This window comes from Sciurus vulgaris (genome assembly GCF_902686455.1).
Source record: "Sciurus vulgaris genome assembly, chromosome: 7".
Taxonomy (NCBI): Eukaryota; Metazoa; Chordata; class Mammalia; order Rodentia; family Sciuridae; genus Sciurus; species Sciurus vulgaris.
The window spans coordinates 16,714,142-16,729,746 of NC_136467.1; the positions used below are offsets into that span (position 1 = coordinate 16,714,142).

General features: G+C 41.3%; 1 protein-coding gene across 1 annotated transcript in view; it reads left to right on the forward strand.

Moving 5' to 3' along the window:
• The window catches only part of RAET1E (retinoic acid early transcript 1E), a gene marked incomplete at its 3' end in the record, with an annotated part of 56,482 nt that overhangs the window by 31,143 nt on the left and 9,734 nt on the right, over positions 1-15,605 (forward strand). Inside the window, exons 2-4 of the mRNA XM_079149246.1 lie at positions 3,081-3,344; positions 3,760-4,026; positions 10,909-11,256. Of these exons, the coding sequence (XP_079005372.1) occupies positions 3,081-3,344; positions 3,760-4,026; positions 10,909-11,256 (879 nt within the window). The remainder of the gene's footprint in view (positions 1-3,080; positions 3,345-3,759; positions 4,027-10,908; positions 11,257-15,605) is intronic.

Sequence of the window (15,605 nt, forward strand, 5' to 3'; positions counted from 1 at the left end):
TTATTGTGAATGGGATAGTTTTCCTAATTTCTCTTTCAGCTGATTCATCATTGGCATGTAGGAATGCAATCAAGTTATGGGTGTTCATGTTAAATCCTGTTACTTTACTGAATTCATTTGTGAGTTCTAAAAGCTTTTTGGTAGTTTTCTGGGTCTTCTAAATACAGAATCATATCCTCAGCAAACAGGAATAGTTTTAGCTCTCCTTTTCCTGTCCATATTACTTTAATTTTTCTCTTCTGTTTAATTGCTCTCTAGAACTATATTGAATAGGAGTAGTAAAAGAGGGCATTCCTATCTTGTTCCACTTTTTAGAAGGAATGCTTTCATTTTTTTTTTCTCTCCATTTAGAATGATGTTGGCTTTAGGTTTAGCATATATAGCTTTTACAATGTTGAGGTATGTTCCTACTATTCCTATTTTTCTAGTGTTTTGAACATGAATGGATGCTTTATTTTGTCAAATGCTTTTTCTACACGTATTGAGATGATCATGTGATTTCTGTCTTTAAGTCTATTGATGCGAGGAACTATGTTTATTGATTCCATATGTTGTATTGATTCCATATACTTGCATTCCCTGGGGTGAACCCTACCTGAACATGGTGCACAAACTTTTTAATATGTTTCTTTATGCTACTTGTAAGTATTTTATTAAAAAATTTTGCATCTATGTTCATCAGGTATACTGATCTGAAGTTTTCTTTCCTTGATGTGTCTTTGTTTAGTTTTGGTATCAAGGTGATTCTAGCTTCATAGAATGAGTTTGGAAGGGTCCCCTTCTTTTCTTTTTCATGAACTAATTTGAGGAGTATTGATGTAAGTTCTTTGAAGTTCTGGTAAATGTCAGCTGAGAGGCCTCTGGTCCTGGTCTTCTCTTTGTTTGTAGGATTTTGATGGTGTCTTCAATTTAATTCTTGAATTTGATCTGTTCAAATTTTCCATGCCCTCCTGATTCAATTTGTGTAGGTCATGTCTCTAGAAATTAAAGACAGAATTTTTTGACAAACTGGTAAGCTGTTCTGATGCTGGAGATCTTGAATAACCTCCAGATCAATCATCCAGAAACATCTCTCCACATAATTGAAGAACTTGGCTTCCACTTTGGGAAGAGATGCACTTTTTTCTGTACTTTCTTTCATTTTTGCTTTTATGTCTTCAACAGAAGTAGGTCCTTCTGTGTTTCAGGAGCTTTTTCCTGTGTTTTGGAGGATTCTTGACCTCTTGATCTTGGTATTAGTGGTTTTGCATGTTCCCTAATCTGGCATCATTTTGGTTCATTTTTAGCCGGAGGGTCTTAGACAGTTCCTTACTTGAGCTTTTTGTTTACTTTCCTCATCAACAAAAATCATCATCTTCAACAGCAGTAAGTTTTGTTGCTTTCTATTGAACCCTGCTACTTCTTCCAGGGTCCAACTGCTTTCCAGATTCACTGAAAAGCTTGAGATCCTCTGCTTCTGACCTGGGATCTTCCTCCATAGCCACTAATTGCTATCCACTGTATGCCCAGGCCAGGAACCACACTTCATATCCAAGACCATAGGTGGTGTAATTTTCAAGATCCCAAGGGAAATTATTTACTGAACAGACAATTTTTCAAAACTGTCAGTATTGCTTTAGTGAGACTCCCTTCATAATTCATTGCCTCTACTTCAGCAAGGTGCAGTTCATCCTTTGTACCAGTCCCTAAAATGACCATTTACTTGTGTTCATTATTATCATTATCCACCTTAAAGTGATCATCTTTGTCAGCCTCTATTTCTCAACCAAAAAAAAATAATTCTGGGGCTCATGTCTGTATTGATTGAATCTTTAGTTGTGCATTTAATGCAAGTGGATCTTAGTCATTGAGAGGAAAGAGTTTGATAAGTTTAGATGTGATGAGATGGGGAAGAAAATATAGACCTAGGAAGAAAGTGGATGGTAAAAGAGGCAGGGAAAGGGGGAGAAGTGGGTAGAAGGAAGGAGTTCATATAACCTCCAGCAAGCTCTGCTTCCCCCTATAGTGTATGCACAGTGAATTTTGTTTTTTGTTTGTTTGTTTGTTTGTTTGTGGTACTGGGGATTGAACTCAGGGCCTTGTGCTTGTGAGGCAAGCACTCTACCAGCTGAGCTATTACCCCAGCCCATGAATTTTGTTTTTTAACATCTCCTTTTCTATTTTTGAGCACGCTATTAATAAGTAATTCTGTTTTTCATAACCTTCTAAACATGCCTTTGACAATATTTTTCTTCATTGAATTTCAACAGACTGGTCCTCAGTCCTCCAATTTTAGATTTTCAGCATACCCACACCCACCAGGGAAGAGGCCTATGTGCACATGCCTGGATACTTCTTACCTGTTTCCCTGTGATTTATTCTCAACAGAATGTCTCCAGTATATTCACTACATATCTTCTTTTGCTACTATTGCTGCTAGTAGGAGCCTGGAAGACTCTGGACCATGAGTGTTAACAAGAACTGCTTGGGAACAGGGAAGAGAGATTAGGACTCCATGCTGGGTATAGACAAGTGGATATCTCTTCTAAAGAATGGGGAAAGGGTGTGGTTTTGTTGGAGAGGTTCCCTGGGATCTGATAACCTGCCCATAGGGGCCTCATACTAAAACACCAGACTAGGTTCTGTGCTTCTGTGTGGTAGCTCCCCCTCTGCTGCCAAGTTTCCACATCTACTCCGTGAAGACTTTCTCGAACACCCAGACCCATGATGAATTTGATCTGTGATGCCTCCTTTTCCTCTCTATTGGAAATACTGTCTGTTCAGCTAGGTTTTAAGTTTCAGGAAGACAGACACCTTTTTATATTTTTTTGTACCCAGAACTTGGTAGAGGTCACTAAAACTGTTTATCGGATTAATCCTACTGGTAACACTGTGACAGTAAGGGGTCCATGAGAGCATCCTACCAACCCCAGTTAAAGGTGGCACCAAAATAAGGATCTTGAAGATTGAGGGAGTCTAGGATGAAGACTCCTTCCTCTGCCAGCCTAGCCCTTCAGAGGGACTCTAGGAGTCACAGAAGTATGGGAACTCATGCCCCTCTTCTCCCTGTCCTGGACCTCACTTGCACATTTCTCTCACAGATATCCATTCTCTTTGCCTCAACTTCACTGTCAAATCTCAGTCCAGACCTGGAAAGCCCTGGTGTGAAGTGCAGGGCTCAGTAGATAAGACATCTTTCCTTCAGTATGACAGTGAGAGCAACAAGATCAAACCTTTGGGTCACTTGGGAAAGGAGGTAAATACCACCAAAACATGGACAGAGTTGACCCAAATGCTGAAAGAAGTGGGACAAGATCTCAGGAAGATCCTGCTCGACATGGACCTGGAAAAAAACAAGACCAGGCGTAAGTATGAAATGGGGTGAAGAGACAGAGACAGCAAGAGAAAGGAAGGGGCAGAGTTCACATATGGAGGAGGCTTTGGATATATTTGTGTAAAAGAGCTGAATATTGGCCCAGCCTTAGAAGGATGTGGGCCTAACTGGCAAGAAAGGGCAAGTCCAGGAGAAAAGAATACAGGCCTCTAAATGTGCAAACACTCCACATATTGGGAGGTGATGGATCTATCAAGAGTGGAAGCTGATTGGGCTGGGGTTGCAGCTCAGTGGTAGAGTACTTGCCTAGCACGTGTGAAGCACTGGGTTCAATCCTCAGCACCATATAAAGTAAATGAATAAATAAAACAAAGTTATAAAAACAATTGAAAAATATTTTTTTTTAAAAGAGAGTGGAAGATGATGATTTTGTGTGTGGATTGCAGGTCATCTCATCTTGCAGGCCAAGATGTTTTGTCAGCTCAAAGGAAAAAATCATCTTGGTTCATTCTGGAATTTCAGCATTGATGGACAGCCATCTCTCTGCTTTAATGTGATGAACATGAAGTGGATAGTGATCAATCCTAGAGCCAGAGGGCTCAAGGAGAAGTGGGAGAATGACAAGGAACTGGTAAACTATTTCAGAAAGATCTCCATGGGAGATTGCCATCACTGGCTCACAGAATTCTTAGAGCGCTGGAAGGAAATGCCAGGTCAGTAGCTGAGTTACCCTGATGTAACTCAGCAGGGTGGGAAGGACGTGGGAGTTCTCCTTGAAGGTCTGATGACTTCTGTGTGGGGTATTAGCATGTATGTGTATTGGAAAATTTGATGGGCTGAATGACTGATGGATTTCTTGATGGGTTTCCTGTCTGGTCAGTCAGTGATAGCCATATGGATTTATCACCAGCCTTTCTTTCTCATCTCACCTCCCAAGTTTTCTTCATTATATAGAAGTCCTACTTCGCCATTAAACAATGATCCAGTCATTAATGGTCTGCTAACTAGTTCCCAAGTCTATATACATTTCTTCAAACTTTCAGACTTTCTCTTCCTATGTTACAATTGCCCTTCAACCAGCTCCAGTGTTACTTCTGATGAAGCCTTCACTACCTTCCCCAGACAAAATTAAGCACCGGCACCGCCAGTTGTGTCAACCTCCAAAATGTCCGAACTATAGTAAATATGCCAAATTGAATGGACAGTCACTGTCTCCTTCAGTAGTAATGTGAGATCCATAAGGACATGGCACAACCTCTATTCATCTCTGTATCCCCAGGACTTGGTAGAATAGTTGTCCTATAATGAGTCAGTAAATGTATGAGTCCCATGGGCTGCATGGGGAAAACGGGTGCTGAAGAACAGATATTTTTAAGTTTAACAGGGATTTTGCTCTTCTGTTTGTTTTAGCATCAACATCAACAGTACCAGTTACCAACCAGTCTCCACGTACCCCTTCTATTTCAGTGATCAGCTTATTGTTCATCATTGGCCTAATGATTGTTATCCTATAGGAAAAGAACCAACACCATGGAAGGTGAGGAATAGGCTGTTCTCTGATCTTTGGGGGGGTGTTGTCTTAGTCTGGTAGAGACTTGGGAGACGTGTCCCACAAGTGTCACCCAAACCCCTGGCCACTGATCTATCTCTCCACAGATATGAAGCCCTTTCTTAGTCTTGAGTACAGCCCTGACTCCACAGTAAGTCTGGAATGACTCTGTTGCTGGAGTAGAGGAGGCCATTGTAGGGAGCATAATCGTGCAGTTGAGAGGGGAGAGAAAACAGGAGTCTCCTCCTGAGTTGAGGCAGTGTCTAAGATCTGGAAAACCTGGTTCAGGTGTTGTCTCCAGGTCTTTGATTGAAAAGTTATTTGCTCTCTAAGGATAACATGACATAGGTTAACAATTTTCCTTAACCTTGTAGAAGCCGTTCCATTACCTACTATTTCTTCTGTGGACCATGAGAAGGCAACATCATCAGACCAAACCTTGATGGCAAGAAGCGAACTTTGATGACAGTCTTGCTACCAGACTTTACTCTGCCAACAACCTTTCCTCCATGTTGGGTGGAATTGGAGAGGCTGTGGACATTTTCCTTATTTATAGAGGAAGATTAATTAGAAGGATATTTATTTTTAATAAGGTTTACTTAAGTGTTCACACTTATTTTTGTATGCAAATTTTACTGATGTGCATAAACCACAAATCAACTGTGCTAACTCAGTAGATGTCATGACACAAAGGATTAAGGCCACAGAGTGAAGTGACATGTGAATATATTAACATGTCCTTGTGATACCTGGCACAGTAGAAAGGATAAAGTGTGATATGTTTGTAGCCAAAACAGTCATCCTATAGAAAACATGCATGACTCCCATAGATAGGATCTATGACTATCTTAGATTCAATTTTCATAAATAAGAGGAAAACACCAGACACAAAAAATAGATACTTTATGATGCAATTTATGTACATTTTTAAAACCAATAAAACTAATCTTTAGTAATAAAAGTCAAGGGGCTGGGGTTGTAGCTCAGTGGTACAGCACTTGCCTACCTCATGTGAGGCAATGGGTTCAATCCTCAGCACCACATAATAGTAAGTAAATAAAATAAAGGTATTGTGTCCATCTACAACTAAAAAAAAATTTTTTTAAGAAGTCAAAATATTGGTGGGGGGTCAAGATGGCAATTTAAAGGAAGGCTGCATTCCTAGTCACTCAGGGACTTGGGATTCAAGCAGGGGGAGCAATGCTTCTCTGCAGTGTGGATAAAGGGATTTCACTGAAACTCAATATTGGACAATGAGTGTCTTAGAGACTCAGAAATTTAGGTACGTAAAACAAAGAGGAAAGAGTACACTGAAGCCAAGCCAGTGTGGCAGCAGCAGAAGCAGCACTGGTTCAGCACAGAGGGAAGGATAATGCAGAGAAACACAATGGACAGATTGAGTACAGAAAGACCCGAGTGTAGAGAGTGGTGACTTGAACCATGGTTTCTTTCTTTTTTTTTTTTTTTTTAACTTTTTTTAGTTACAAATGAACATAGTAGTTTATTTTTTTATTTGTGGTGCTGAGGATAGAACCCAGTGCCTCACAGGTGCTAGGCAAGTGCTCTACAGTTGAGTTATAGCCCCAGCCCCTGGGAACCATGGTTTCTGATTGCCTTATGACTGTGCTTGTTCTGGGAGTTTCCTGTGCAAACATTCAGGTCAAGGTGGCCCCATTGATATGGTGATGCCAAGCCAGAGGAAGCTCCATAGGAAAGAAGAGAGAGTATCATTTGGGACCTTGAGCTCAGGTAACAACTCCTGGGGATAGAGAATTCTGGGCATAACAAGATAACCTCTGTGGAGAGTGGTGACAGAGAATGGGACAGCAGTGACTGAGATTTCAAGTCTCTGATGACCTCATGACTGTGGCACACCCAGTGCCTGGGATGTTTCTGTGCGAGGGCACAGGATGCCTAGCTGCTATGGTAATGCCTTACACAAGGAGGCTCTGCACAAGAGTAGGATCAGCTTCCATCTGTTCTCAGGCACACAGCTCCTGGGGATAGAGAAATTCTCATGCTGGACAACCACAATGTTTCACCAGCTCTGCTTCTTCTGAGCCTGCCCACTTAACAGTAACTTTAAACAACGGACCTTCCTTTTTTTTTTTTTTTAACTTTTATTTTGTTTATTTATTTATTTTTATTTTGGTGCTGAGAATAGAACCCAGTGCCTCACACATGCTAGGCAAGTGCTCTGTCACTGAAGCTACAGCCCCAGCCCAAACACTGGACCTTCTTGAGCATTACACAAAGCCTAACATTGCACATTGCACCTGTGGATTGCAACTGTGGAAAGCTGCATAGATGTTTCTAAGATTGCTCTTTACATCTGCTTATCCATCAGAGAGCAGCACTCCACCTGATCACAGTTACTTATCTTCACAATCTATGTGTGTGAGTCTTTATTTTCTCATCCCCCATTTCTCCTCACTGGAACCACAAATTTGGCTGCGCTGGTCATGGCCAAACCTTGGTGTCTCGAAAGTTTCATTATGACCTTCAAGTCTGTCTGCTTTGCTGAAACTTTCTCACAAATAACTTTTTGATGACAAAACCTATATAATAAATGTGCTGAGCTAGCTGTGGGTTGTTCTTCCTCCATCAGAGGTTGAATTAATATTTGTTGGGGGCTGTGCCGTGTTGGCGGCACCGGGATGGCGCCTGATCACATCGGCAGCGAGGAGGTTAATTGACATAAGCACACTCAGGTGATTTTCTCGTCCACACACACAATGTATGCGCATGTGTTCTCGAGCACTAATTGCCTGCTCGGAGCAACTCGCCTAATCTTTGCGTAAGAGGTGTGGCCCTGCTCTCTGCCTCCTGGAGGTGATATAAGTGTAGGCGGAGCGAGACAGACACAAACGGCAGTCAGAAGAAAGGAAACACACGCGCAGCAGCCATTAGCAAAAAAGCAGCTAGACGTGTGGCAGCAGCCAGAGGGAAAAACATGCGGCAGTAGCTAGTAGGGACACACCCGCGGCAGCAGCAAGTAGGGGCAGCAGCGGAAGGCAGATCGCAGAACAGAGAACTGAGACGCATCACTAGGACACCTTAGGTAGACACACCCTTGGTTCGCGGGATTCAGGATGCACCAGGAAGCAGCAGAACTTAAGTGAGGCGTAGCAAGTCTCTCTTCCTCTAAGCAAAGCCTGTCCTTCTCTCAAGGTTTCTCTCTCTTAAGCAAAGTCTCTCTCTCTCTCCTCTCAAAGCAAGTAAGCCTCATTTCCTCTATCCTCTATGAACAAACAAGAAAGCAGTGCACTAAAGAGAAAGATAAAAGTGCCTCAGTTTCCAGTCCACCACCCATAAGACCCGTGCAAGTTATTGCTGCAAGCGGTGACAAATATCCACGGATTTTGGAACTGCAAAGAGCCAGTGACAAATATTGTCAAAATGGCCATACTACCTAAAGTGCTATACAAATTCAATGCAATTCCAATTAAAATCCCAATGATGTACCTTACAGAAATAGAGCAAGCAATCATCAAATTCATCTGGAAGAATAAGAAATATTCTTATTCTTATTCAGAATAGCAAAAGCAATCCTTAGCAGGAAGAATGAAACAGGGGTATTGCAATACCAGAACTTCAACTATACTACAAAGCTATAGTAACAAAAATGGCATGGTGTTGGCACCAAAATAGGCAGGTAGATCAATGGTACAGAATAGAGGACACGGACACAAACCCAAATAAATACAATTTTCTAATATTAGACAAAGGTGCCAAAAATATGCAATGGAGAAAAGATAGCCTCTTCAACAAATGGTGCTGGGAAAACTGGAAATCCATATGCAACAGAATGAAACTAAACCCCTATCTCTCACCCTGCACAAAAATCAACTCAAAATGGATCAAGGACCTCAGGATCAGACCAGAGACCCTGCATCTTATAGAAGAAAAAGTAGGTCCAAATCTTCAACATGTCAGCTTAGGATGAGACTTCCTTGACAGGACTCCCATAGCACAAGAAATAAAAGCAAGAATCAATAACTGGGATAGATTCAAACTAAAAAGCTTTCTCTCAGCAAAGGAAACTATCAGCAATGTGACGAGAGCGCCTACAGAGTGAGAGAAAATCTTTGCCACTCATACTTAAGATAGAGCACTAATTTCCAGAACCATATAAAGAACTCAAAAAACTCTACACCAAGAATACAAATAATCCAATCAACAAATGGATTAAGGAAATGAACAGGCACTTCACAGAAGAAGATGTACAAGCAATCAACAGATATATGAAAAAATGTTCACCATCTCTAGTAATAAGAGAAATGCAAATCAAAACTACACTAAGATTCCATCTCACCCCAATTAGAATGGCGAGTATCAAGAATACAAGCAACAATACGTGTTGGTGAGGATGTGGGGAAAAAGGTACGCTCATACATTGCTGGTGGGGTTGCAAATTAGTGCAGCCACTCTGGAAAGCAGTGTGGAGATTCCTCAGAAAGCTTGGAATGGAACCACCATTTGACCCAGCTATCCCACTCCTTGGCCTATACCCAAAGGACTTAAAATCAGCATACTACAGTGATACAGCCACATCAATGTTCATAGCTGCTCAATTCACAGTAGCCAGACTGTGGAACCAACCTAGATGTCCTTCAATTGATGAATGGATAAAGAAACTGTGGTATATATATACAATGGAATATTACTTAGCTATAAAGAAAATAAAATTATGGCATTTGTAGGCAAATGGATGAAATTGGAGAATATCATGCTAAGTTAGATAAGTCAATCTCAAAAAACCAAAGGACGAAGGATCTCGCTGATAAGCAGATGATGACACATAACGGGGGGAGAGGGGGGCAAGAATTGAGGAAGGAGGGACTGTATAGAGGGAAAAGAGGGGTGGGAGGTGTGGGGGGAGGAAAAATAACAGAATGAATCAAACACCATTACCCTATATAGATGTATGATTACACAAATGGTATGCCTTTATTTCATGTACAAACAGAAACAACATGTATCCCATTTGTTTACAATAAAAATAAATAGATACAAATAAAAAAAGAAACTCTATAAGCGTCATATGGTAAAAAGGTCTGATTCTAATGTCAATCAACATGATGCCTCAAAGCTCTTTTTCTTTTCAAATCAGTGTAATCTTTATTTCAAAATAGTGCTCTCATTATGTAAAAATTCAGCAAAACCAGAAATACAGACATATTTTCCTGGGCTTTCACGTTTGTTGATTTTTAGTCACATTCTCAAAACAACTTACAACCTAATCACCATTTCCAGGTAGATTATATAAATGGCAAAAGGTCTGGAATAAAACTTTATTTTTTAAAGGGAAGGTGTGAAGTTGCAAGCAACGGGTTCTATGAAGGAGTGTCTGAGAAAGAGTAAACAATGTAATTAGAAGGTTTCAGCTAAACATCTTTTGATCATCTTTGTCTTTTGATCAATATCTAAGGATGCACACAAATCCAGTGTAACTGAAATTCCCTTTTTCATCAAGAGACTTCTCGGTACAGTTCATCTACTTCCTCATCTGTATACCCGCCTCCCATCACCATCAGCAGCTCTTGGATAATCCTTCTGAATGATACCTATTGCTTTTCATCAAAGCAAGCAAAAGTATTTATGATGACATTTTCAGGGTCTGTGTCACTTAATTTTTCACTGAACATGGACCACAGAGCCTCATTCACCGTGGCATTTAAGTAGGCATCAGTAGGATTCTTCCCTAGAGGGAAGTATATATGCCGTCTTCTTTGCCCATGAAACCACTTCTACTCTCATCAATCATGCTGAAGTCCTCTTGGAACTCCTGAATCTGTGAATGGTCGAACATGGCAACCACATTTGATGCTGAACCCTATGGGTCTCTTGGCAGTCTTGGTCTTTTTACTGTACATGGATATGGTTTTCTTGTTTGTAGCTGTAGCTGGTCGGCATGCCCCTATTTTATTTCTCCATCTTTATGTGGTGCTAAGGATCGAACCCAGTGCCTCACACATGCCAGGCAAGCGCTGTGCCACTGAGTTACAGCCCCAGCCGCGTGTGGTGATTTTATCTCTGACACCAGACACCTCAGCCTGGGTTGCCTTGCTCGAGAAGACCAGAGACTGCGAGGGGCGCTTCAGTGTGGCGGGACAGTGGCGGCGCAGCACTTCCCACCTGGAGCGACCAAAGGCACTGCTGAAAGAGAACCGGAAGGTGCTCCAGATAGAGAACCGGAAGGCGTTCAGCACAACCAACCCGAAGGCACTCGGGGATGCGAACCTGAAGGCGATCGGGGAAGCCAACCGGAAGGGCTGCAGAAAGAGAGCCGGAAGGCGAACCGGAAGGCGGGCACATGCCGCAGATCCGGGCATTTATGCTCCTCCCTGTGCTAACAAATTAATGTGGGCCGCGTGTCATTGTACATCTCCTAGTAAGCTTCTTCTTTAGAGTAACAAGAAAGAGTTGCTCTCACTTAAAATGTAGGAAGAACTAGGAAAGAAAGTTAGCCCTTCAGCAAGAATTAAAAGCAGTATTACCCAGAGCCATAATTTGTCTTGGACCTGCAAACCGAGGTCACCAGGCAGCCAGGAGAACAGAATTCCAAAGAAAAAGCTCCTTCAAGGAGAGGCAGCTCACCCGAATTGTTTCACCCTCGGCAGAGAGTAGAAGAGGTGGCTGCCCTAACCCAAACCTAGAAATGAAGTGTCAGTGTAAGGCAGCTTGGGAGCCGCAGCAATTAGCCGCTGCACGCTCCTCTTGCTCGCCAATAGCTCCCAGAAAAATGCACCGCAGACACGAGGCCTCACGCAAGAGACTTTATTATGCTGACGACTAACACGTCCACTCCAGAGTGAAAAGAAAGGAAAAAGAGAAAGATGGCGTGTGCACTTCTCCCAGATATTGCAATCTCCTGGGCTGGAAGGAACCAATAGCGGAGGAGAGTACTTGCAAGCTGACTGATGAACCAATAGCTATTTAGCATGTTGGGATGTAACATGGCAAGCAGGAAAATGGCAGTAGCATAAGCCGGAAATTCCTCTAACGTAAGAGGTGGGCAGAGCGCAGATTGACAAGTGGTTGGGAGGCAGAGAATTGGCTTTATATTACAGTCAGTATATGTTAAACTAAAACCGAAAAAGGAAACGAATAAATGAACAATAACTGGAGACTTCGCCACTCATCCTTCAGTAGTTGGTAACCTTGACAGTGAACGTCTCCACGTAGCTATAGAGCCCCAGCTGTGCTAGGCATAGTCAGAACCCCGTAGAAAAAGGCTTGTTGAGAGCAGAGGTTTTGTCCCAAGACCAACTGGGAATCATGCCATGAGACAATGTCTCCTTAAAACTTAATGACTTTGGAATAGCACACATTAGAACAATGCTAGGGTTCTCCCAAAGATGGAGCCGTTGCACCGGCAGTCAACCCAAACCAATAAGAAGGTTATGGTATGAGCAGAGATACGAGGGACATTTTCTCTGAGAGCAATAAAGAAAGAAAAAAAAAGTTATTAACTTACCTACTGGTTCTTCCCACAAAGTGACCCAGGAGGACATGAAAGTAGATATGGGAATCTGAGCTATGTAGCAAGGTAAGTCTGAGGGTGTTTGAAAATAACTAATGACTGAAAAGGACAGATTGGTCTGTGGAGGGGCCAAAAATAAAGTAGAGGTGGTGGAATGGCATTTAGAAATGCCTGCTTGGCACAGGACATACAGCTCCTTGGCTCAGTGCCAAAAACTGAGACAACAGTCATTTTGATCAGCCTCTGATCTGTTTGGTGGACTGAGATTTATCCATCCTCTGTGACTCTCAATTCCCAAGAGAGAGAGACAGAGAGCTAAGTTAAAGAAAAGAAGCAAAGGTTTAAAAAGCAGGAAGGCAGCATATAGTTAGACTTATCAGAGCTGGTGTCTCAGTCTTCCTCCTGGATAACTAACCAAGACAAGATGTCAAGAACCTGGGTGGTTCCAAGTAGAGGTCTCCCTGTCTTAGGACCTCCTTGAAACCCCTCTAGTAACGCCATGTGGTGTAAGTGCACCCTTTCCAATTCACACACACACATAGTAGCAGTTCAACCAGAAGTTCCCCAATGAAGATGGAAACAATTTGACCACAGAGACATTGCTGAAAATTCAGAAAGCTTTTTCTGGACCTGAAAGTAATTTTCATGTACTGCTAATCACAGACTGTCACTGATAACTAATGTGAGAAAAGTAAAAGTAAATGAAACATCTTATATATACCCCAAATCTGCACGGCTAGAGGGAAAGATACATGAACAACATGAAAAAACAAGGGGAAAAAATGATCCAAACAAACCCAGATTCTATATTAATATAATCCAGTGACAGCATGATAGAAGAAATGTCAGAAAAGGAGTTCAGAATATACATAATTAAAATGATTCATGAAGCAAAGGATGAGATAAGGGAGCAAATGCAGGTAATGAATGATCAGTCCAATAAGCAGTTGAAAGAGCAACTGCACAAAGCAAAAGTTCATTTCCACAAAGAGATAGATTCTCAAAAAAACAAATAAACAAATCCTTGAAATGAAGGAAACAATAAACCAAATAAGAAAACTCAATGGAAAGCATCACCAATAGACTAGATCACTTGGAAGACAAAACCCTAGACTATGAAGACAAAATATTTAATCTTGAAAATAAAATTGACCAAACAGAGAAGATGGCAGAAAATCATGAATGGATCCTGTTGGGGGCTGTGCCATGTGGGCTGCGCTGGGATGGTGCCTGGCAGCCAGCTGGAGGTTGTTTTGATCACATCAGCAGTGAGGAGGTTGATTAACACACCCAGGTGATTTATCATTGGCCGTATTCAATTAAGTCCATGCACACAAAGCGTGCACAGGTGTTCCCGAGTGCTCCCGCTCATGCCTGCTCATTTTGACCTTTGCCGTGATAGGGCAGCTGGCTCCTCGCCTGATCTCAACTGGCGTGGCCCCGCCCTCTGCCTCCTGGTGGGAATATAAGTGGGCAATAGGCGGAAGGCAATTAGCAGCAGAAAAGCAGCAGCTAGCAAAGAGAAAAGCAGCAGTAAGCAGAAGCAGCTAGCAGTAAGAAGAAGCAGAGAGAGAAGGCAGTAGCTAGCAGAGAGAAGCAGCAGAACTCTAAGAAGAAATAGATCTGTGATAAGCATAGCAAGCCTCTCTTTCTCTAAAACTTTCTCTATAAGCAAAGCCTTTCTTTCTCTCAAAGTTTCTCTTCCTCTAAGCAAAGTTTCTCTTCCTCTAAGCAAAATCTCTCTTCCTGATAAGCAAAGTTTCTCTTCCTCTAAGCAAAGTCTCTCTTCTTCTCAAAATCTCTCTTCCTCTATAAATTAGTGAATATAGGAAAAGTAGTTTATTTTCAGTCCACCTCCAATAAATACCCACGCAATAGTCGCCATGGGCGGCGACAGATCCTCCAAGAACTATGTGATATCATGAAAACACCAAATTTAAGAATTATCAGGATTGAGGAAGGCACAGAGATACAAACCAAAGGAATGAACAACCTACTTAATGAAAAAATATCAGAAAATTTCCCAAACCTGAAGAATGAAATGGAAAATTAAATGCAAGAGGCTTACAGAACACCAAATGCACAAAATCACAGCAGACCCACACCAAGGCACATTATAATGAAAATGCCTAACATACAAAATAAAGATAGGATTTTGAAGGTCACGAGAGAAAAGCATCAGATTACATATAGGGGGAAAGCAATACAGGTATCAGTAGATTTCTCAGCCCAGATCCTAAGAGCTAGAAGGTCCTGGAACAGCATTTTTTAAGCTCTGAAAGAACATGGATGCCAACCAAGAATCTTATACCCCAGCAAAACTAACCTTCAGATTTGAAGATGAAATAAAAATCCTTCCATGATAAACAAAAGCTAAAAGAATTTACAAATAGAAAGCCTGTGCTACAGAATATTTTTAGCAAAATATTCCATGAGGAGGAAATGAAAAACAATCTAGGTCAGCAAAGGGAGGAACTACCTTAAAGGAGAAACCAATCAAAGGAGAAAACAAGTTAAACACCAAAAATAAGCCCAAATGATTGGCAATACAAATAATATCTCAGTAATAACCCTGAATGCTAATAACCCTGAATAACCCTAAACTCATCAATCAAAAGACAAAGACTGGCAGATTGGATTAACAAGAAAGACCCAACAATATACTGCCTTCAAGATACTCATGTCATAGAAAAAGATACAGACAGACTAAAGATGAAAGGATGGGAAAAAACCTACCATGCATATGGACTCAGAAAAAAAGTGAGGGTTTGCCGGGGTCCAGCCCTAGCAGCAGTCGGGGGTCTATGTGGATGGGAGGTGTCGGCACGGTGGAGAAACAGCACAGAGAGACACCAAGTGTTCTGAGGCTGAATCTGAATATTGTTCACAGAATCTTTTTGTATGTTTTTTCTTTGGTATTGATTACATCATTTCATAGTTAATACAATGAAATGTTAATTAAAACATCCTCAGGAGTATAATTAATGATCTTATTCAAGAAACATGTTCTTCCTGTATGATAGCTTAAATTAAAAAAAAAAAAAAAGTTCCCAGCAAGGTAGAGGGCACCTTGCTCCATTTAGTACGTCATTAACTTTCTATAGAAGTCACCCTTTCCAAGAACTCTAATGTTACTTGTTAACAGTGAAAAGTTTTGTTATTACTAACAGAGAATAGAGGAATCAGCTTAGAGTTAATATTTATTCTATTTCATGTACTCAATGGCAGACTAAAACTCTATTTTGATCTTTAAAGAA